Source organism: Lemur catta, chromosome 16 (assembly GCF_020740605.2).
Source record: "Lemur catta isolate mLemCat1 chromosome 16, mLemCat1.pri, whole genome shotgun sequence".
In the NCBI taxonomy this organism is placed as follows: Eukaryota; Metazoa; Chordata; class Mammalia; order Primates; family Lemuridae; genus Lemur; species Lemur catta.
The window spans coordinates 6,204,084-6,226,816 of record NC_059143.1 but is presented as its reverse complement, the minus strand read 5'-3'; the positions used below and the strand labels follow the sequence as shown (position 1 = coordinate 6,226,816).

Genomic DNA, 22,733 nt, shown 5'->3' with positions numbered 1-22,733 from the left:
TGACTATAGAGGCAAAGTCATTGTTCTCCAAAAAGTCAGCTTTTTAAGAAAAGGAAAATTATTTTTAAGTTCTGCATGTTTTATAATTATAGAATACTTATTTTCTATTAGTGTTTCAATCATACTACATACTTAAAATGCCAAGGATAACATTTATGTGTATATAAGTAAATATGTATGTGTTTGTATATATACAATATAAAATATAAATATGTTTTTAGTTATGTTGAGGCTCTAGGATATCCATCAACAAATAACTGCAGTGGTGGTTTGATGACATTTTTTTTTCCACTCCTGCAAATTGAATTATTTACTTTTTTATCTGGAGTGCTGACTCAGTACACAAGACTGTTAGCTTAATGACCCATCACTGTCACCTTCTATGAGTTCCTGGCCACTTCTACCTAAATGTAGTGTCGACCTTGGCCGGTTTCCTAGAGGACACCTATGAGTGAAGGGCCAAAGGGAAGACAGGACTCTAAGTATGTTTATTTCTTTCCTGATGTAACCATGAGTAGGTCCTGTTATCCTTATTCAGCTAGTCAAGGCTATTGGTTTAAATTAATGTTATTTATAGAAGAAAAGTCCTAATATGATTTTCTTAACTTGATCAAATTTCAATTTTAGAAAAGGAGCCTTTGATATAGGCTATTTAAGTATAGTTTAGCTAATGTTAACTTTCATGCCTTGATAAAGGTAGTATGTTAATCTATGTGAGTCTCCTAAAAATATTCTTCTCTACTAAATGGGACTGAGTTTGGTGTATTTCTGCTTGGTTGAAATATTATATTGACAGATCTTTCCAATGACCCGTTTATACTTTTGGTTTAGGATTCATTTCATACCTTGAAGAAATGGGTTAAAGAGCTGAAAGAACATGGTCCAGAAAACATTGTAATGGCTATTGCTGGAAACAAATGTGATCTCTCAGATATTAGGTAAGGTGCATTTAAAAATTTTTGTGTGTATTTCACATCCTCCGTCCCTGAATGTCTGCAGGTAAAAAGATATTATGCCTTTGTTATTTTATCTTTTTTCAGTGTAATAATTTAATTGATGGCCATTCACTTGTGGTAGTCAATGCAGTATTTATCCAACCAGAGTAGAATTAAGGGAAAATGATAGGGAGGTGTAAATCTGAGGGACCAGAAAGTGATAAATATTAAAATCAAATCTCCTGTATACGGCACAATTACATCCCCAACTCTGCGTATCCATGGGCTAAGCTGTTTCATTAATTTTATTGTTACCTTTTCCATTATTATTATTACTACTAACACAATTTTAGTAACACTTTCATATAGTAATGACCATTAGAATTTTTAATATTTTCTATAGCGTACCTGTTTGAGTTCTAGACTTTGTCTTAGGATATGGTCAAGTATGTATTAGAACTCTTTTGTAGTATGTATTAGATATTTTCAAGCATGTATTCAATAACACTTTGGCTTCCCTCAGTGGTAGTGGGTTGTTGAACTTCTTTTAACTAAATAGAGCTTTATAGGCACCCAGTCCACATGAATTAGAGATTGGATGATAGCTTTATCTAGCCTAGTAAGCTAGCTATGTTACTAAATAAATATTATAAAAAAGGAAATAGTGAATTGTGTTATCTCCATTCCCTTGGTTAATTTAATTCTCAGGAATTCCAGTACTTGATTTTCATAAAGACAGCTACATCATGCTTCTGGTTTTGCTAATCCAAATATGATTAAACCAAAGTTAAATAAAAAATGAAAATGGATCTTGCAAAAGCTCTTAACATGGCATTTAACAAATTGCTCTGTTTCTTTGGGATTTCAAAAGCTTTATATCACATTGCATCAGGTTGGTTTATAATAACAGCCATAAATACCACTTAATCCTTTGTTTTTTGGGGATTGAACATATCTTTGACTCCCCAGACTTGGTTCAGATATCTACCTTCTTTATTGTAGTCTGCAAACAGCTAGCTAGTCTAGTATTCCCAGCAGAATTGCTTGAATCTTGGTCATGAGAAGGGGGCAGTGGGTGGGTGCTGAAAGAAGGCACTATCTCTTGCACCTCCTAATTGTAGTACTAATTGTGCAACTTTAAGTAGAGCCAAGCCTTATGTATTGTGGGAATGCTGATGGACTAGAATTTAGGCAAAAAATTTGAATGGTATCAGTTAGAACTCTTGGTTACATGGACCTGAAAACCAGTTGAAATTCATCTTGGCTGTGTCTATGGTTCATGCTTGTAGTCCCAGCTGCTCTGGAGGGTGAGGCGGGAGGATTGCTTGAGCCCAGGAGTTGGAGGCTGCAGTGAGCTATGATTGTGCCCCTGCACCCCCGCCTAGGTGACAGAGCAAAACCCTGTCTCTAACAAAAAATTAAAAATGTTAGAAAAGTAGAAATTCATCTCAGGAGAAAGGGGAATTCATTGGAAGGTGCTGGTATCCACATCGTAAAAACAGGGCTCCTTTAGCTCTGGTGTTTGATGTGTTCCAACATTACCCTCCGGAGAGAGATTGGCCCAGCACTCTGTTTAAAGTCTAAGATGCCATGGAAGGATTCCCCACGTCATGACCGGGCACACCTGTGGCCAAGAGGGAATTTGAGTGGTACAAGACGGTATTTCCCAATGTCACCATGAAAATGGGAGGGGGGTGATCTTGATGAGGGACAGTTCCTAGAAAAGTGTATCCTGGCCAGACAAAACACATCTGCGGCATGCTGGGTGGGCTGCCGGACCTGCAGACGTGCCACTTCTCAGGGTGGACTCCGTCCTTTATGTGTGGACACAGCACACTCCTCACGAAGGCGGCATCCTAATCGGGCCCAGCTGAGTCCTACATGTGTAATTGTCAGCATGTCCCAGCTCACGTAATCCATTCCTCTCACTTCCAACCATAAATCCACTCACAGCCTCTCTATCTGTCCCCACTGGGAGACAACCTAAGGCCATCAGCTACTGCCACCAGTGCTGCCGTCATGGGGCCACTGTCCCCGGAGTCCAAACTCTCTGGGCAATATCCTTTCTCTAGTTTGGCTTCAGTGACGTCTGAATGTGGCTCCTCAAGATCCTGCAGTTGTGGCTTACAGTGTGGAATGTGTATCTTTTGTTATACAGAAAATTATTTTAGATGGAGCGACAAGGAAATGACTGCCTTCAACCCTCTGACTAGGTCAATGAGAAAGACTAGTTTTCTGCTAATAAATTTTTAATTTTTGAACATTTAACATAGTCTTTTGAGATAATTTAAAAACCGTAAAATTCATGTGTTTTAAGTGTATATTTCAATGAATTTTAGCATATTTATAGGGGAGTTGTGCAATCACCGTCACATCTAATTTTAGAACATTTCTGTCACCCTGCAAAGGACATCATGCCCATTTGCAGTCACTCTTAATTGCCACTTGTGTTTAGCCTCTGGCAACCACTAATCTACTTCTTTTGTCCCTCTAAATTTGCTTTTTCTGGACATTTTATGTAAATGGAATCATACAGTGAGTGGTCTTTTGGGACCAACTGCTTTCACTCATGATGTTTTTGAGGTTCGTCCATGTGGTAGCAGGTATTTCATTCCTCTTTATGGCTGAGTGATATCTCCTTACATGGATGGACCATGTTGTATTCATTCACTCACCAGCTGACATTTGAGTTGTTTCCACTTTTTTGGCTATTATAAAAAATGCTGCTAGAACAGTCAGGTACAAATTTTGTGTGGATGTATGTTTTCTTTTTTTTTTTTTTTTTGAGACAGAGTCTCGCTTTGTTGCCCGGGCTAGAGTGAGTGCCGTGGCGTCAGCCTAGCTCACAGCAACCTCAAACTCCTGGGCTTAAGTGATCCTCCTGCCTCAGCCTCCCGGGTAGCTGGGACTACAGGCATGCGCCACCATGCCCAGCTAATTTTTTCTATATAATATATTTTAGTTGGCCAGATAATTTCTTTCTATTTTTTTAGTAGAGACAGTGTCTCGCTCTTGCTCAGGCTGGTCTCGAACTCCTGACCTTGAGCAATCCACCCGCCTCGGCCTCCCAGAGTGCTAGGATTACAGGCGTGAGCCACCACGCCCGGCCTGGATGTATGTTTTCATCTCTCTTGGATATGTTACCTAGGAGTGGAGTTTCTGGGTCATATAATAACTCTATGTTTAACAATATGAGGAACTCACAGGTTCCCAAAGTAACTGCACCGTTTACATTCCTACCAGCTATGCAGGAGGCTTCAGTTTATCTGCATCCCCACCGGCATTTGTTATCTGTCTCTTTGACTGCTCCTAGTGATATGAAGCATTGTGGCTTTGATTTGTGTTTTCCTTATGAATGAGAATATTAAATATCTTTTCGTATCGTATGTTTATTGGCCATTTGTTATTATCTTCTTTGAGAAATGTCTCTTCAAATCCTTTGCCCAATTTCTAATTGCATTGTCTTTTTATTATTGAGTTGTAAGAGTTCTTCATATATATATATATTTTTTAAGAGATGGCATCTCACTATGTCACCCAGGCTGGTCACCACCTCCTGGCCTCAAGGGATCTTCCTGCCTCAGCCTCACAAGTAGCTGGGACTACAGGTCTGCACCACTGCACCCAGCTAGTTCTTTATAATCTGAATGCAAATCCCTTATTGAGATATATGATTTGCAAATATTTCCTCCCTTCCTATGGGTTGTCTCTTCATAATCTTTACTGTGTCTTCTGAAGTATGAAAGTTTATGCTCAGTTTATCATTTTTTTCCTTTTATCTCGTGCCCAAGTGACTGGTTAATTGAAGATCGCAAGTATTTACTCTTATGTTTCCTTCTAAGAGTTTTATAGCTTTAGTGCTTACATTTAGATCTGTCACCCGTTTTGAGTTAATTTTTGAAGATGATGTGATATAGAGGTCCAAATTCATCTTTTTCCATGTGGCTAATTGCCCCAGCACCGTTTGTTGAAAAGACAATTTCTTTCCCATTGAATTTGGGGGGGGCACTTTTGTCAAAAATTAGTCAATAGTAAATGTGGTCTTATTTTTGTGCTTTTTTTTTTTTTTTTGAGATAGACTCTCACTATGTTGCCCGGGCTAGAGTGCTGTGGCATCAGCCTAGCTCACAGCAACCTCAAACTCCTGGGCTCAAGCAATCCTTCTGCCTCAGCCTCCCAAATAGCTGGGAGTACAGGCATGCACCACCATGCCCGGCTAATTTTTTCTATATATTTTTAGTTGTCCAGCTAATTTCTTTCTATTTTTAGTAGAGATGGGGGCTTGCTCTTGCTCAGGCTGGTCTCGAACTCCGGAGCTCAAATGATCCTCCTGCCTGGCCTCCCAAAGTGCTAGGATTACAGGCATGAGCCACCGTGTCCGGCCCCCTGTGCTCTTAATTTTATTCAGTTGATATATATGTCTGTCCTTAGGCAGCACTGCACTATTTTGATTGCTGTAGCTTTGCAGTACATTTGAGATGAGGAATTGTTAGTTCTCCAAACTTGTTCCCTTTTTCAAGATTGTTTGGCTATTCTGGATCCTTGACATTTTCCTATGAATTTTAAGTCCATCTCGCAATTTCTACAGAAAAGGCAGCTAGAATTTTAGTAGGGATTGTGTTGAATCTTTAGACCAATTTGGGTATTTTTGCCAACTTAACAATGTTAAGTCTTCCGATCCATGAACATGTGCTGTCTTTCCGTTTTATTCAGATCTTCTTTAATTTCGTTTAGCAATGTTTTATAGCTTTCAGTGTACAAGTCTTGCATTTCTTTTGTTATATTTATTCTTAAGTGTTTGATTTTTCTTGGTGGTATTGTGAATGGGATTATTTTCTTAATTTCCTTTATGGCATGCTCAATGCTGGTGTATAGAAATAAAATTGACTGTTGTATGTTTATGTTATATCCTATGACCCTACTGAACTCATTTGTTAGTTCTAGTCATTTTTTTTTGTAAACTCTCTGGTGTTTTCTAAATACAAGATTATGTTATCTGTGAATAAAGGCAGTTTTATTTCTTCCTTTCCAATGTGGGTGCCTTTTATTTTTTTTTTTTTCTTGCCTAATTTTTCTGGCTGGAACCTCCAATATAATGTTGAATAAAAGTGGTGAGAGCAGATATTCTTTTTCCTGATCTTAGGGGCAAAGCAGTTAGTCTGTCTCCAGAAAGTATGATGTTAGCTTTGATTTTACGTAGATCCTCTATATCAGGTTGAGAATGTTCCCTTCTATTCCTAGCTTGTTGGAGTTTTTTTTTTTTAATCATGAACAAATGTTGGATTTTGTCAAATGCTTTTTGTACATCTTTTGAGATGATCGTATAGTTTTTGTCCTTTATTCTGTTAATATAATTTATTATATTAATTGATTTTGGGATATTAAAGTAGCCTTGCATTCCTGGGATAAATCCCACTTGGTCATGATGTGTAATCCTTCTTATACATTGCTGGATTCAGATTGCTAGTATTTTGTTAAGGATTTTTATATCTGTATTCATGAAGGATATTGATCTTTTCTTTTATCATAATGTCTTTGGCACTGGTATCAGGGCAGTAATGACCTTGTAGAATAAGTTGGTAAGTGTTTCTACCTCTATATTCTGTAAGAGTTTGTGAAGGATTGATGTTGTTAATAATTCTTCAAGTATTATCTAATTTTTTGTGTACTTCATGGTATTCTCTTATAATTTTCTTTTTTTCTTAATCCGATGACAGATTATGTAATCCTTTTAATTTGTGTAAGGTCAGTAGTGATATCTCCTCTTTCATTCCTAATTTTAGAAATTTGAGTTTTCTCTCATTTTTCTCATTCAGTCTAGCTGAAAGTTTGTCAATTTTGTTGATCTTTTCGAGGAACCAATTTTTTTGTTGATTTATTTCTATTGTTTTTCTGTTTCATTTATTTCTCCTCTGATTGTTATTACTTCCTTCCTTCTGTTTGCTCTGGATTTGCTTTGTCTCTCTTTTTCTAGTTTTCTAAGGCGGAAGGTTAGCATATTTATTTGAGATCTTCTTTAATGTAGGCATTTGCAGTGACAAATTTTCCTCTAATCATTGCTTTTAGCTGCATCTCATAGATTTGGGTATGTTGGTTTTTTATAATCAATCTCAAAGTATTTTCTAATTTATGTTCTAACCCATTGTTTATTTAGTAGTATATTGTTTAATTTCCACATATTTGTGAAATACCCTTTTTTTTTTTTCTTTTGAGACAGAGTCTTACTCTGTCGCCCAGGCTAGAGTGCTGTGGCATCAGCCTAGCTCACAGCAACCTCAAACTCCTGGGCTCAAGCAATCCTTCTGCCTCAGCCTCCCAAGTAGCTGGGACTATAGGCCTGTGCCACCATGCCCGGCTAATTTTTTCTATTTTTAGTTGTCTAGCTAATTTCTTTCTATTTTTAGTAGAGACGAGGTCTCACTCTTGCTGAGGCTAGTCTCGAACTCCTGACTTCAAGTGATCCTCCCACCTCGGCCTCCCAGAGTGTTAGGATTACAGACGTGAGCCACCACACCTAGACCCCAAATTTTGACTATTGATAATTTCTAATTTAATTCCATTGTAATCTAAAACACACTTTGTATGATTTAAATTATTTTATATTTATTGAGGGTTTTTTTGTTTTATGACTTAGTATATGGTCTATCCTGGAGAATGTTCTATGTGAGCCTGATGCCCTAAGTATTTAATACCTGTTTTTATACTTGCCATTCTTCCTTAGAGAGAGAGGGAAAGAAAGCCTAAGGTTGAGGCCCTTCTGCAGACAACTGTACCTAGCCAGAATTTAATTATATTTTCTCTTTATCATATTTATTTTTAGGAGTACATTCTTTTTATGACTATTGATACTAGTGTTCCATTTATGATAGCAATATAAAATTTCCTTTAATATGTTTTTTAAAAAGTTGATTTATGCACATGACATGATTATCTACATAGAATATTCCAAGGGATCTATAAGTGGATTTAGCAAAGTTGTAGGATACAAGAGCAACACAGAAAAATCAATCACACTTCTATATATTAAATATAAATATGCAGAAACTGAAATTAAAAACACCTTTTACAATTGCTCTAAAGAAATTGACATGCTTAGGTATGTAATTAACAGAACATTTATAGGATCTGTATCTGAAAAGTACAAAATACTTTTGAAACAAATCAAACAAGAATTGAATAAGTGGGGAGACATAGTGTGTTCATGAATTGAAAGTCTTAACATAGTAAAGATGTCCATTCTCTCCAAATTCATCTATAGATTTAAATGCAATTTCTATCAAAATCTTTGCAAGTTTTTTTGGTAAACATAAACAAGCTTATTCTAAAATTTATAAAAGTTATAGGCACTGGAATAGCTAAAACAATATTGACAAAGAAGAGTATAATAGAAAGAATCACTCTGTCCCATATTATGTCTTACTGTATAGCTACAGTAACCAAGACAGTAAGGCTTGGGTTGGACACAGAGATCAATGGAAGAGAAAACCCAGAAATAAGTCCATACAAATATGCTTAACTGATTTTTGACAGAAATGCAAGGGCAATTCAACGGAGGAAGGATAGCCCTTTCAACAAATGGAATAATTGGACATCCACAAGCAAAACAAAAACAAAACTCCAACCTTATATAAAATTAATCTAGGCTGGACATGGTGGCTCACCCCTGTAATCCTAGCACTTTGGGAGGCTGAGGCGGGAGGATCACTTGAGCCCAGGAGTTTGAGGCTGCAGTGAGCTATGATGACACCACTACACTCCAGCCTGGGTGGCAGAGCGACACCCTGTCTCAAAAAAACAAAAGCTAAAATGAATCATGGGCTTTACTGTAAAGTGTAAAACTATAAAACTTTTACAAAAACTCCTGAGAGAAAATCTTTAGGATCTGGGGCTAGGTAAAGAATTCTTAGATTTGACACCAAAAGCAGAATATTGATAAATTAAACCTCCTGAAAAGTAAAAATATTTGCTCTGTGAAAGCCCTTGTGAAGAGGATGAGAGATAAGCCACAGACTGGGAGAAGACGTTTGCAAACCACATTTCCATAAAGGATTAGTATGTCCTGTAGACTGTATGAAGAGCTGTTAAAACTTACATGTAAAAATACTCAATTTGAAAATAGGCAAAAGACATGAACAGACATTTCACCCAGAAAACTATGAAGATGTTCAACATTCTTATCAAACCTATCAGAATGGGTAAAATAAAAAAGTGTCAATACCTAATGCTGATGAGGATGTGGAAAAACTGGGTCATTTGTATATTACTGGTTTGACTGCAAAATGGCACAGCCAGACTGGAAAACAGTTTTGGAAGTTTCTTATTAAACTAAGCATGCAATTACCGTATGTCCTAGCACTCACACTCTTGGGCATTTATCCCAGAGAAATGAAAACTTATGTTCACACAAAACCTGCACATGAATATTCATAGACACATTATTTGTAATAGCCCCAAACTGGAATCAGCCCACATGTCCTTCAGCTGGTGAATGGTTAACCAAACTGGTGCATCCGTACCACGGACTACTATGCAGCCACAGAAGGAAGCAAACTGCTGATACGTGCAACTTGGATGAATCTTCAGGGCAATTGCGCTGAGGGAACGAAGCCAATCTCACAGGGTTTATGGTGTATGATTCCATCTATATAATGTTTTTGAAATCATTTTAGAGCTAGAGGGTAGGTTAGTGGTTGCCAGAGGTGTGGTTGGAGTGATGGAGGTGGAGGAGGGGGAAGTGGGCATAGATGTAAAAGGGCAACACGAGGGATCCTCGTGATGTCGGAACTGCTGGGGGTCTCATCTGTGGGGGTGGACACGTGATCCTACACGGATGATGGATTATATAGAGCTCAGTACACACATGTACACACCACACACAAGTGAATATGAGTAAAACTGGGGAAATCTGAATAAAAACGTATCAATGTCAACATCCCGTTTGTGATATTGTACAACAGTTTTGCAAAATGTGACCATTTGGGGAAACTGAGCAAAGTGTACAAGGAATCTCTTGCTTTTATTTCTTGTAACTGCCTGAGAATCTACAGTTATCCCATAAAAATTCAATTAACAAAGTTAATTTAGATAAGAATAATAAATATAAATTAGAACAGTGTATGTCTATATATGATATATATGTATATATATCATATATATACACACATATGGCAAAAATTGCAAAGGAAGGTATGTTTGACTAAAGTTTCATAAACACAGCAGGCCAAATGATTAATTTAACCACCCCCAGCATGCCCAGTGTACCAAGGAAAAGCAGGTAACTATATTATAAACTCCCATTTAGGAGAGAAAGACGCAGCCTGATGTATTGGTCTCTGCCCAGGGCGTGTGTGTCTCCCGAGAGACAGAGGAGTCTGGTGAGTGACAGCCTGGGAACCCATGGCATCAGCTGTTGACACCTTGCCATGGCAGGGGAGTCAGGTTCTGCTTGCTGATGTGACTTTTCTGGGGAGTTAGCCAAATCTCTAAACCCCAGACCTTATTCAGAGCTCAGCCTTCTTTTATTCTAATCCCAAAATACTTTGCTCTCCTGTAACTCCCAGGAGACTATATTCGGTTTCTCATTAGGAGTTGGAGAGGGACAGTGTGTAGATGTGTGTGTGTGGGTGGGAGCGATCTCATCCAGCACACTCTGGTTGTGTGTGCTTGTCCATCCTGAGGAGGAGCTCTGCCTGGCGTACTCTGAGAATGTGCTGGAATGGAAGTGGAATCACCCTCTGCCCTTGGCTCAGCCCACTGAGGGCATTTGAGTGCAGAGGCGCTTGGCAGAGGAGATGCCCACTCAGTCGTCAGTTGTTCCACGTCCGTGCACGTTCCAGGAGAGGGAATAAGGTCTGCCCCACTCTCCAGAGTGGACAGCGTTCAGAGGCGTCTGCTCTGGGATATAGAGGACTTCTAATTGGGATGTTTTTCTAGACTCCTGATCTTGCTGAGAGATTTTCCTTACTATCTTGAACAACCCTAAACAAAATCTCCCTCTGCTCAGATGACTGTGAAATTGGAGTAAAGTGTGAGCCCCCTGAGTTTGAGGCATGAAACTGAAGTGGAACATGAGCAGCCCGTGGTCGGCTCCCGTAGAGCAGGTGCCCAGGGGGGTCACTCTCCTTTCCTGCCCTCTTCCCCTTGCCTGTGAAGGTGCCGTGGAGACAAGCTCTGGGCTGAGCTCCCGGGCAGTGTGTGGTTGGTTCCTGCCAGGGCCTGGCTGCTCTCTTCTTCCCACCATCTGCTGATGCGGGGGTTATGATTGCAAAGTTAGGGACATTTAAGGGACATACAGGGTTGAAAGAAAATAAGGAGAACCTCGACTGAGCACGCGGGACCTGGGGTGTGAGCTGCCTTGAAGGGGCAGTGGCACAGAGAGACCTGAGGCCATGGCGTGGCTTGCCTGGTCGGCTTGGGGAGAAGCTGACACTGTGCCGAGCAGTGGCTGGTCACTGAGTTTGAACAAATAACGTGTGGCGTGGGGCTAATTCAAGGTGCCCCTGGTTCTAGGAGGGCAGACTGACCTGGTGTCTAGATAGAAAACAAACCTTCTTCTCAGGAGGCCTGGGCAGCCCAGCAACAGACTACGTGGCCTTGTCCTGGGTCTGGCAGAAAAAGTGGGGCAATTCTTTTCCTGAAAAGAAAAAAGGAAATAGGTAGCCTTGCCTCAGTGGTTTTACAAGTTTCCTGAGCTAAGAATCCACAGGGCACTTGTTAAACATTCCAGTTGCAGGAGCAGAGAGATTCTGATTCCATAGGGAGAGGGAGGCGGAGGTATGAGCGTTTCTAAATGCGATTCTCTTACGAGCGGGCCAGAGGTCACACTTGGAGAAGCCTGGCCTTGGGCGACAGGAGTTTATGGGGGAGAAGGAGGAGGAAGTCCCAGGATCTCTGCGGGCACCTGGCCAGGACCCTGACTGCAGGCTGCCCCTGCCTGGAAGAACGGAAACAGTGACTCATCGTCTTTCAGGATCCAGAAGTGGCGCCGCTGACCCCTTTCATCCCTTCAGAAGCGGCTCCAGGTGCTCTCCGCCTCCTCCCTCCTCTTCCGCATCTCACATTGATCATCACATCAGAAAGATGTGATTGGGCTCATGCAATTAATACGAGGCTCGCCTTTCAGCCAGTGTCTTGTGCCCAGCCACCTTCTGGAAGGTTCAACTCCCTTATATCCAGCCAATACTTGGTAGCCTTTGGCTTGGCAAGGGTTGGGGTCACCTGGCTGTGGCACTTTCATGAGAGGCGCCGCAGGTGCTTCGGGAGCCATCTGCTTTAATCGTCAGCGGGCCGGGGTCCTCCAGCGTAAAGGCTGGAAGAAGAGGGTGTCCTCTCCCTCCCCTGGTCCTCATGATTGCTCATATGCGTGGGGAGCCTGAAAACAAACCTGGACCTGTAGCTGCCGTGATGCGATTTCTTGGAACCCCACCCCTTCCCCACAGCGGGTTCCAGTTCTGCATTTCCTTGGAACTCTTGACTCTATCTCCATCCCCTTTGACTTTTCCAAATTGGGAGCTCTTCCTGCCTCATCCTTTGGCCTTCATCCGACGGAGTCTAACTTGAGCTGCTCTTCAAGCTCAGGGGTCTCTGCTGGTGTTTCCTTAGGGTCGCACCCTCCCTGCATACTGAGGGCTGAGGATGTGTCTGAGAGGGAGGGGGGGACGGCTCGGGGAGAAGGGCCCTCAGACCTCTCATCTTACACGCAGTAGCAGTGGGAAGTACCCAGTGACAGTGACGACGGAGACCAGGAGTTGGGAAATGGGGGAACGTTTTTCGGTAATGACCTTGAGATGGCTCTGCTGTCACTGGCCCCTCTGCCCAAGATGCCTCCCACCCCCTGTAAATACAGCCCAGGAGGTACTCGGGACTGTTCTGGGCACTCCTGCCCCTTCTCGGGTGGAGTCACGGTCGCTGAGGTCTCACCTGAACGCCTGTCTCCTGGGGAGACACTGAGCGGGATTGGTGGGCCACTCCAGTGAGGGAAGACTTGTTTCCTAGAGTGGAGGTTGTCACCAAGAGAAGGGTGTCTAGGGGAAGAATTGAAAATAGGGCAAGGGAAGAGGAAGGAAATGTGTCCTGTCCGTTCTCAGTCATTTGATTAGCAAATAAGTTCTGGTGGCTCTTGTGTGTGCAGCAAAGTGCTGTGAGAAGTATAAGAAAAGAGGAGAAGGCATTTTCCTCAGAGGTATTTGCTTCTATCTGGGGAGCCAAAAGAGGGGGTGGGGAAATACGTAATGAGCAGTACGAGACTGTATTTAGTAACGTTCCAGTCCGTGTGGTGCAGTCCAGAAAGGACAAGGGAATTCAGGAAGGGGAGAGTTCAGAGTCATCTAGAGTGATTAGGAAAGGCTTGAGGATGACGTGTCACAGGCGGGGCATGTGTCAGGTGGGGCGTGTGTCACAGGTGGGGCGGTTACAGATGAGCCAGCCAGGAGGAAATTCTAGGAAAGAACACCAGGGACAAAGGCTTGGAGGGGGAGTGAGCTTGGCACGTGTCATGTGGAGGAATCATCAAGAATATCTGCCTGACCGACCGTTTGCCCTGGGGAGTGGTGGAAAAGACAGAAGGTTAGTGTGGGCCTTGAAAAGCACACAGTAGCCGGGCGCGGTGGCTCACACCTGTTATCCTAGCACTCTGGGAGGCCGAGGCAGGACAATCACGTGAGATCAGGAGTTCGAGACCACCCTGAGCAAGAGTGAGACCCCATGTCTACTGAAAATCGAAAAATTAGCCAGGCTTGGTGGTGTGTGCCTATAGTCCCAGCTGCTTGGGAGGCTGAGGCAGGAGGATTGCTTGAGCTCAGGAGTTTGAGGTTGCTGTGAGCTATGATGATGCCACTGCACTCTAACCTGGGAGATAGAGGGCCACCCTGTCTCCAAAAAAAAAAAAAAAAAAAAAGAACTACAGCTATTTCAGTGATTACTTTCAAATGGCAAAAGTTTTACTTGTATTTGATCTATATGCTGTTCACTCAGGCAGTGGATTGAAAACAACTGTCATCACTGCCAACGCATTAAATGTTTATTATGCTTCTAACACTATTAGAAGTAGTTTATGTTAATCCTCACAATCCTATGAAAAAGTTACTAATCTTCTCCCGCCTTATCGATAAGGAAACTGAGACCGAGTAGGTTAAGGAGCTTGTCCCAGACCCTGTGGCTGAGACGGTGTGAGGCCCTGCTTTAAACCCAGGTAGTCTGTCCCAGAGCCTGTGTCCTTGGGCTGTCACACTCTGTTGCGTCTCATGGGAAGTACAAGCAGGGCCACGAAGGGAAATAGTCCCCAAACCACCAGGAGAGGAGACAGTAGCTGATTGGATCCTGCTCCGAGGGTCTGAGCTCAGCTGTTTCTAGTGGTTCTCTCCAGCCTCTGCAGGCCTGGCCTGAAGTTCTGTCTGGAAAAGGCGGATTAAAAGGCAAAGGAACAGCTGAGTCCCCCAGAGAACCTGTTTTCTGCTCAGTCCTCATTCGATTCTGAATTCTGATATATTTTCCATGGGAAACAGCCCATTTCAGTCTGTGGGGAGAACCCGATACTGCTGAACCTGACACCAGCAATTTGGCGCCAGGTGAATAGCAGTTGTGGACACAGGTCACTGAGCAGGTGAGGCACCCCGGGAACAGAACTCCTTCCCAGGGTGCACGTGTCCCGTGCCACGGCTGTAAGAGCTCAGGCCACTGGAAAGTGATACTGTCTTGTAGGTATTTGCTATGAAGGTGGTGATTATCCTTCACTTTTTGAACGATGTTATTTTAGTTTTATTTCCACCTCACAGGTAACAACCCAAGTGTCTGTAAGAATTAGCATTTTAAACAGGGATTTTGCTGCTTTAATTATTGTTAAAACGGTTGCTTCATCTGTGTGTTACATAGACATCTTAGATATGTAGAGAAAATAGGAGCTAACGGGGGCAGAACGAAGTCTGATTATTCGTTTCCGTGGGTGCGCGAGCGTGGCTGAGAGTCTGCCTGGCAGCCCTAGGCCTCGGCTCCCCCTGCAGCCCCCGCGCTGGGTTTTGATGTCGTGCTGTGAGCGATTTCCCTTGTTTTTGGCTGGAAGACTTTAAACATGTGGGATGGTTTCGACAGGAAATAATTCCACCAGACAGTTAACAGCCGTCTCCCGCTTGCTGTTGCAGGTTACTCGTGGCCGGCTTCCTTGGTCTTTTAAGCTTGGCCTTGGAAGGGGGCTGTGGCAGGCAGGGGAAGCGAGTAAAAACACAGAGCAAAAAAATTGTAATGCGATGTCAAATGTTACATCCAGGATTTTGGCAGAATGTAGAATGCTTAGTTATTGCTGTCATAGTATTTTAGAAATGTAATACACACACTAGAACTCACCGGAGCCACCAGAAGATTTGTTTTAGGAAGCACTCATGAGTCCACTGTTCTTCCCCCCCACACACACTGTAAAACGGTGCCTGAGCAATGTATATTTTATTATGCCCTAGGCATAGGCATCTTGATACAGATATCTAAACTCTTGGCTTCACAGTGTCAGATTATGAATTGGATAGAGTAGAAAAATATCCAACTCAACATTTTATAGACCACCCCCTAAAAGAGTTATTCTCGAGCTTTAGAACACACCAGAAGCTGTTGGGAAACTTGCTAAACACACATTTCTGGGGCTTGCCCAGGAGACATTCTGGTTCGGTAGGTCCAGGGCACAGGGATCTCCTTTCTGACAAGCCCCGAATAATCTGTAGAACGCACTTTGAAAAATGATGCCTAAAAGATTCATTAGTTGTCCTCTGAGGATGCCTGGAGAGGGCTGAGTTGTGATTGTTATGCAGTAGTGAAGATGGCAGGGCTCATGGTTGTCCTCATTTTGTCTCCTTGTTTTTAGCATCAAACTGTTTTGCATTTTAATTTAGGCGTTTAATTTTCTGGGGAAATGAGGACTTTTCTGCACCTGCTCCAAGGTACTTGAAAACTTGTTAGAAGATATGGTTGTTTGCAGTTAACCTTCCATGAACTCTTTGGCATCACGTGGTCATCCCACCAACAGTAGGGTGTTTCCAGCCGTGTGTGGCTCTCTTGCCACACTCTAGCACTGCGCGTTAGTGAACTTCTTCCTCGTGACCAATCTGATATGTGAATAATGTAATCCTCATTTTCATGTGAATTTCTTCAGTTGCTAGCAGGATTAGAAGAACCAAGATTATCTACTGAATGACTATTAGAATAGAGTAACTACTTTTCACCTATACACAAACAGTAACCATCTAGAAAACCAAGTAGAATGTAAGCCCCTCTTTATAACAGCAGTACAAATTTAAAATACCTAGTAATCAACTTTTTTGGGTGTATGTATAATTTAAGGATTTTTTAAAATTTTAAATCCTAGAAATGAATTTAACAGGAAATGAATAAGACCTATATAGATAAAACTTTACAACTCTACTATAGGACATAAAAGAAGACTTAAATTAATGAAAATGTGTACTTTTTCCTTGGATAAGATGACTCAGTATTGTAAACTGTCCATTTTCTCTAAATTAAACTATGAATTAACCAAGATATCAGTCAAATTACTAAAATGACCTTTCAAAAGGGATTTTACAAAGTGATCCTAAAATTCATTTAGAAAACCAAATAGGCAAAAATAGTATTGGGGGGACTAATCCCAGCAGATGTTGAAATATATTTTAATAGTTAATAATAAAACAATATAGCATTGATTGATACAGGACTAGACAGAAAGATTAATGAACAGCATAGAGAACCAAGAAGTGGGATGAAATACTTAGGAAGATTTGGTATGTGATTAAGATGACATTTAAAATCAGTGTAAAAATGGAGTAATTCAGTAAATGGTATTGGGATAACTAGACATAAGAAAAAATAAGATAAAATAAATTCAAAATGGAACAAGGATTTAAATGTAAAATAATGAAATCACAAAAGTTAGAGAAAACAAATGAATTTTAAAAATAATCTTGGAAGTAGAATGAACTGTTTAATCATGATACAAAACTCAGAAGCTGTAAAGGAAAATGATCAATAAGTCTGGCTATGTAAAAACTTGTGTGGCAAAAATCCCATAAACAGGATCTAAATACAAATGACAGGATGAAAAAACTGTGGTAAATATATTACAAAAGGCTAGGTTCCTTAATATGCAAAGAGCACTTATGAATAAAAGACTCCAAATAATCCAAAAACTGGGCAGAGAATATGTACAAGAAATGTCACAGACAGCTAGGCAGAGTGGCTCACACCTGTAATCCTAGCACTTTGGGAGGCTGAGACCGGAGGATTGCTTGAGCCCAGGAGTTCAAGACCAGCCTGAGCAAGAGCGAGACACCACTCTAAAAATATTTGCTATTTCTAAAAATAGAAAAATTAGCCAGATGTGGTGGAGCACACACCTATAGTCCCAGCTACTAACTGAGGCAGGAGGATTGTTTGAGCCCAGGAGTTTGAGGTTGCAGTGAGCTATGATGATGCCACTGCACTCTAGCCAGGGCAACAGAGCAAGACCCTGTTGTAAAAAAACAAAGAAATAACAACAACAACAACAAAAAAAAAACACACAAAGAACGTTACAGAACAAGAAATATCCATGGCCTTCCAAAAAGTCATTCACCATCCTTGAATAAAAGTGACTCAGAATTAATGTCAGATTTTTTCATTGAGAAAGGATTTCAAAATATGATGCAGTTTTACTCTTGGGGTGGTTTAGGGAAATTAGCAATTTGCTTAGCAAGTTGGCTGATGCAGGTTGTGCTCCCCCCTTTCTTCTGTGGAATATTTGTAACTGGACTCGGAGCCCCCCTGGGCCATAAAATGAAGGGGTTAAGTCAGATGAGCCCAGGAAGGGCCTTGAATTGTGTTCTCCAGTTGCATCAATTCCTCACTCTTGGCGTTACGTGAGGAACAGCCTGCTGTCCCCCTCGCTGATACAGCTTTGCACAGAGTCATTTAAGAAACACTGGTGCTGCTTTGCTGTGCGACAGTGATTGTTCTGAGCACGTTATGGTATCAACTTACTTCTACGTTACTTAAAGATTTCAGGAAATTATCCACCTTCCCGGTAGCATGAATGGGGCCGTAAGACCTGAGGGTCTGTGCTGAAGGAGGGAGTAACTTTCCTTCTGTGACCAGCACTTGGGCTGCCCGAACACATTGACCTTCTCACATCTGGCGCTTCTCTCAGCCACCATGAACCACCGTGGGCTAAAACCCCTGGGCAGAGCACCACACTCCAGGCAGATGGGGTGGAGCGCGGCTCCATGGCGACATCTGGACCTTCCTGGTGAACCTCCAAGGGGAAGGCTTCATTCTACCTTCCACCTCCTGGTTTGCCTCCTGTCCCTCACGGGTCGGGCTTCAGGATCCCTTCTTGCTGTGCCCGAGGGCCACGGAGGAGTCAGCTGGCCCTGGAATTAGAATGAGGCAGCTGCCAAGTTGCCAGGTTACCCCATGAACAACAAAACAAGGACCCCTATTGGGTAGCACAGGCCTGTTGGAATTCTGGAGCCCACAGGAATGTTGTTTCCTGACCTCCCTCCCCTCCTGACAAGTCTCTGGTGCAGGCAGCCAGCCCAGGGCCTCCGAGGCAGCTGTGTGGACCTCGCTGCAATCCAAGCTGGTTAACATCAGAGCCTGAGTCTAGGAGGAGACTCCCCTCCCGTGTTGTGTGCACCCTCCTGGCCCAGTTGGAAGGGCGGGTGAGCCTCCAGACCGGGCCTTTTCCAGCCAGCTTTCTCAGCCCTCGTCACACTTCCTCATCACTAGTCCACAGGGCCTCTCGCTGCCTGCCGCCTCCTTTCTGCTGCAGGCAACTTGGGGGGATTTTTGTCATCCAGTCGTTCAGCAGACGTTTACTGATTGCCTCCTAAGTGCCAGGTACCATGAGGGTCCCCAGACACGAATATAAAAACCATGGTTCTGATCTTAAGACACCACAGCTTGTTTGGGCAGACAGACAGTCTCACACGGACGAGTGTTAGGAGTGTGCACAGGCTGTTGGGGACCCAGGGGCAGAGCATCTGCCCTGGAGGGGGTGCTGGGCTGAGCTCCACAGGAGGCCGGGTGGGATGTTGCCACGAGAACAGGGAAGAGCAGCCGCAAGACCCAGAAACAGGCCTGACACGGCGAGGTCCCCAAGGGGCAGTCCATTTGGAATGGCTGTCGCTTATGGGGTGAATGGGGGAGGGAGGAGTAAGACACGGAGCCGGATCCCGCGAAGGTGTTGGTTTGATCCTGTGTAGTCGGAAGACACAGCAGAATCCTACTGGGATTTGCAGTGTGAAAGGTCCTCACCGTGGGCGTGTGGGTCGCCAGAGGCTAGAGGACCAGGTGGAGGCCACTTCAGGGTGTGTGAGAAGTGAAGGGGACTGGCAGAGACAGTTGGGTGGAGAGGCCAGGAGGGAGGATGAGCAGGCTTTGTCAGGGGACGTTGCAGGGTTCAAGAGGGGAGGCTACGGAGGGGGTTTGGTGGCTTCTGGCTTGGGAAGCAGTATGTTCATGGGCAGATTCGTGGGTCAGAGGTGATAGGTCTGGCTTTGATAGGTTGCATTTGTGAAGCCCGTTTGTGATGCCATCGGTCAGCTGGCTCCGGAGGGAGATGTGTCCAGATGTGGAAAGAAAGGGTAGGGCCTCTGGCTCCCTGAGCCTGTGACCACACACCACACGCAGGTGAGTCCCTAAAACGCGCTGTGGACAGCGTCGTCCGTGGGAGGCAGTCGCCCACCCGCCACGCGTGCTCTCATGCCCACCTCTGCGCTCTCCACTCCAGCCTGACCGGTGTCTCCAGCTTCCCCCTGCAGCCCTTCCCGTCTGGCTCGGGAGGGACCCTGGCCTCCACCTGGCCGCACCGCCTGGCTGTAGCTGCTGCCCTCGCTGCTGTGAGGTGGCAGTGGGACGCCAGACGGTCAGGAAAGAGCCCCTGCATAATACCGACATTTAAGGGTTGTGCAGAATGTGATCACTCCTAAAAAGTCGGCGAAGCAGCAAAGGGGTTTGGGGATCCGAGTCTGTGCTTCCCAGCGAGTTGTAGTCATTCTTCTCGGGGATTTCCGTCAGTGCCTTGGTCTAGAAACTCTAAAAAATAGTTTTTACCATCACAGTGGACTAGCTGTGTGTTTTGTACCTTGACATGGGTGACCCTAATTGCAGTTTACCTGTTTCATTGGCTAGCACAATGCCTGGAGCATAACAGACACTCAAATATTTGTTGGAAAAAATGAATGAATGTCGCTGGATGCCTAATGTCACACAGTTGCAATGCAGAAGGCCTGTGGTGGCAGCCTTCCTGCCCAGGGCTCTGTGCAGTGGCGTCTCCTGAAGTGCAGCTGGAGGAGTCCCCACATGTCTCTATTTAGATGTCTGCAAGAGGCTGCTCGGAAATGAATTCTCACCTTTTCAAGGTGACTCAGGTGGCAGTCATGCCATTTGTTCCAGCAATGATTTTTCCAGCACCAACTGGGTGTCCTGCAATTCAGTTCAGTTCTGACACCAACTACCTGGAGTTAGTGTAGACCCCACAGGTTAAGAGCTCAGTACCACAAGACTGTCCCCATTTCAGAGGTGAGCTGGAAGTCTTGCGTGTCCCCAGGTTACCTGCACCTCTGCCCGGCAGATTACAGACTTGGGGGCTCCCACAGTCTCTCTGCAGATTCAGCGGTTCTCTAGAATGGACTCACAGTTCTCATGATTACTGTCAGAGGACAAAATTACAACAAATTTAAAGATCTCAATTGGCTTTATTCATGATTCTAGAATCAGCAACACCTCATCCATGAAACAGTATGTGTTCCCACGAGCTGAGCGTGAGGTTGGCTCCACAGACAGGCTTTGGTTGTTTCAAAGATACTTTTCTTGCGAGGCTGGACAGGGAGGCAGAACAATAGAAAATCACAGATTAGTCAGCCTCAGGTTACATAAGGCCACCTTTTGTGTGTGTGTAAGGCTTAAAGCAGAGGGAACTTCATTATAATCCCATGGATTGAAAGGTTTGAACAGCCTGTTTGGGAATTGGGCTGTGATCTCTCTCCTGATTTCTCTGAAGGTCAGATACAACTTAGTTTGGGTTTGATGGCACCTTTAGCCTGAATGAGTCAACTTTGATTTTTCTGGTCTGTTGGGCCTAGTGCAGGAATGTTGTCCAAAACAGTGTCCTCCTATGATTTTTATCTAACATTATGGTTCTGTTACAAAGGATACAACCCAGGAATAGCCAAATGGAAGAGACACATAGGGCATGGTTGAACGCGACTCTTTATGAATAACAAGACACTCCTATCACTTGGAAACAGGGTTTTAGGAGCTTTGAGCCAGGAACCAGGGGCAGACCAAATGTATATTTTTTATTATACCACAGTAATAGGAACATATTTTGGCAGACTCGAGTGGTTGCTCAGTTCACATCAGAGGGGCTTTCGCTGGGCTTCCGGAGTCTTTCACAAGAACCTGTTCTGTAGGTGGATGGAGTGTGCCCTCCCCGCTCACAGCCCCTGTCCTCCAGAGTGTTTGACAGTTTGAAATATTTTGGGCCCCACGTTTTCTTTGTCTAAAAAGATGGAAAGAGCAGCCTCTGGAGCGTGGGTGCTGGCGGGCGGCTGTGGCGTAGGACCGGTCGGAGCGAGGGATTGGACTACACCCCGCCTCTGCTGGCGTCAGCTGTGTCATCCGGCAAGTCTTTGATCTCGTGAGACCCATTTCTAAGTGTGGAAGGAGCCTGAGGGTGCACTTTCTCATCACATTTCACGGTCCAGTGCTGTCGACTATGAAAGAATCAGCCTCTCTGAGCTGCCGTCCCCAGGGTAGGGGCTTTGGATTGTGTCACGGTGACTACTTCGTCCTCATCTTAATCCCGGCAGACCTATTGTGCCCTCTCTGTCCCGCAGTTGGACAGGTGAGCGGAGCTGAGGAAGCGTTATACCTGTGAGTGTGAGGGTCTCTCCCCCGAGGGTCCTTGAGAGCCAGGCGCTCCCCCACGCCCAGGTGGAGGGTAGCAGGCGCCACCTCCTCTCATCTGCCCCGGGTTTGAGCAGAGACAAGCCTCACCCTTTATCTGTGCTTTGATAAAGACTTCTTGGAAGAGATGAAAAACAAGGTACCGTGCCCACCTGAACAGAGAAAAGCCCCTTTCTGCTGTCTTTCTAATGTAAAAGTTACTGCCACCAAAAAACTCAAGAATGATCCCTGTGACAGGCCTGTGGCTTGGCTGCTAGCAAAAGTAGAGAGGGATTTAGAGGCAGACTTTCCCCGTGCCTTGGAAGTGCAGATTCCAGGACACGCTCCCGAGGCATCTTCCCTCCGGCTGAGGGTCTCGGGATGTCACCTTTAACACAGTGGACCCCGTTGGGCGCTTTTCCAGCTGGGACATGAAAGGTCCTTCTCTCATATGATTTGGGCTTTGTAAGGAATTTGAATGCCAACGTAGAATTTCCTCGGTAACTTTATAAACCTTTTGGAACCATTTATGAGGCATTTGCAGGGGGTGCAGGAGTGGGGGGACATGGGTACCGTGTCCTCACTCCCCCTTCCCAAGTTTGATTTTGTATCTGCCCTCGTCCTTTTCTCAAAGCCGTCCTCCTCGGTGAGGGTTGTATGTATTACCCCTCACCTGCAGCATTAGAGGAGCTTCCAAATTCTTCTCACCTCCCACTCCGCTCCAGTCCATTCTGGGCACTGTTTTATCCTAGACTCTTGGCTCTGAGCCTGTCACTTCTGTTCTTGTCACTGGCCACTGGGAGTAAGACACGCTTGGTGTGTCCTCCTGCCCGTCTGTTGGGATCCCTCGCTCAGCTCCAGCCGCCCTGGCATTCCCTGCACCCATCCCTTTGCACG

At 44.0% G+C, this 22,733-nt stretch overlaps 1 protein-coding gene across 1 annotated transcript in view; it reads left to right on the top strand.

Annotated features, from left to right (window-relative positions):
• RAB31 (RAB31, member RAS oncogene family) overlaps nt 1-22,733 on the top strand; it is a 119,463-nt gene that overhangs the window by 81,957 nt on the left and 14,773 nt on the right. The window contains exon 5 of the mRNA XM_045527230.1: nt 832-938. Coding sequence (XP_045383186.1) covers nt 832-938 — 107 coding nt within the window. The remainder of the gene's footprint in view (nt 1-831; nt 939-22,733) is intronic.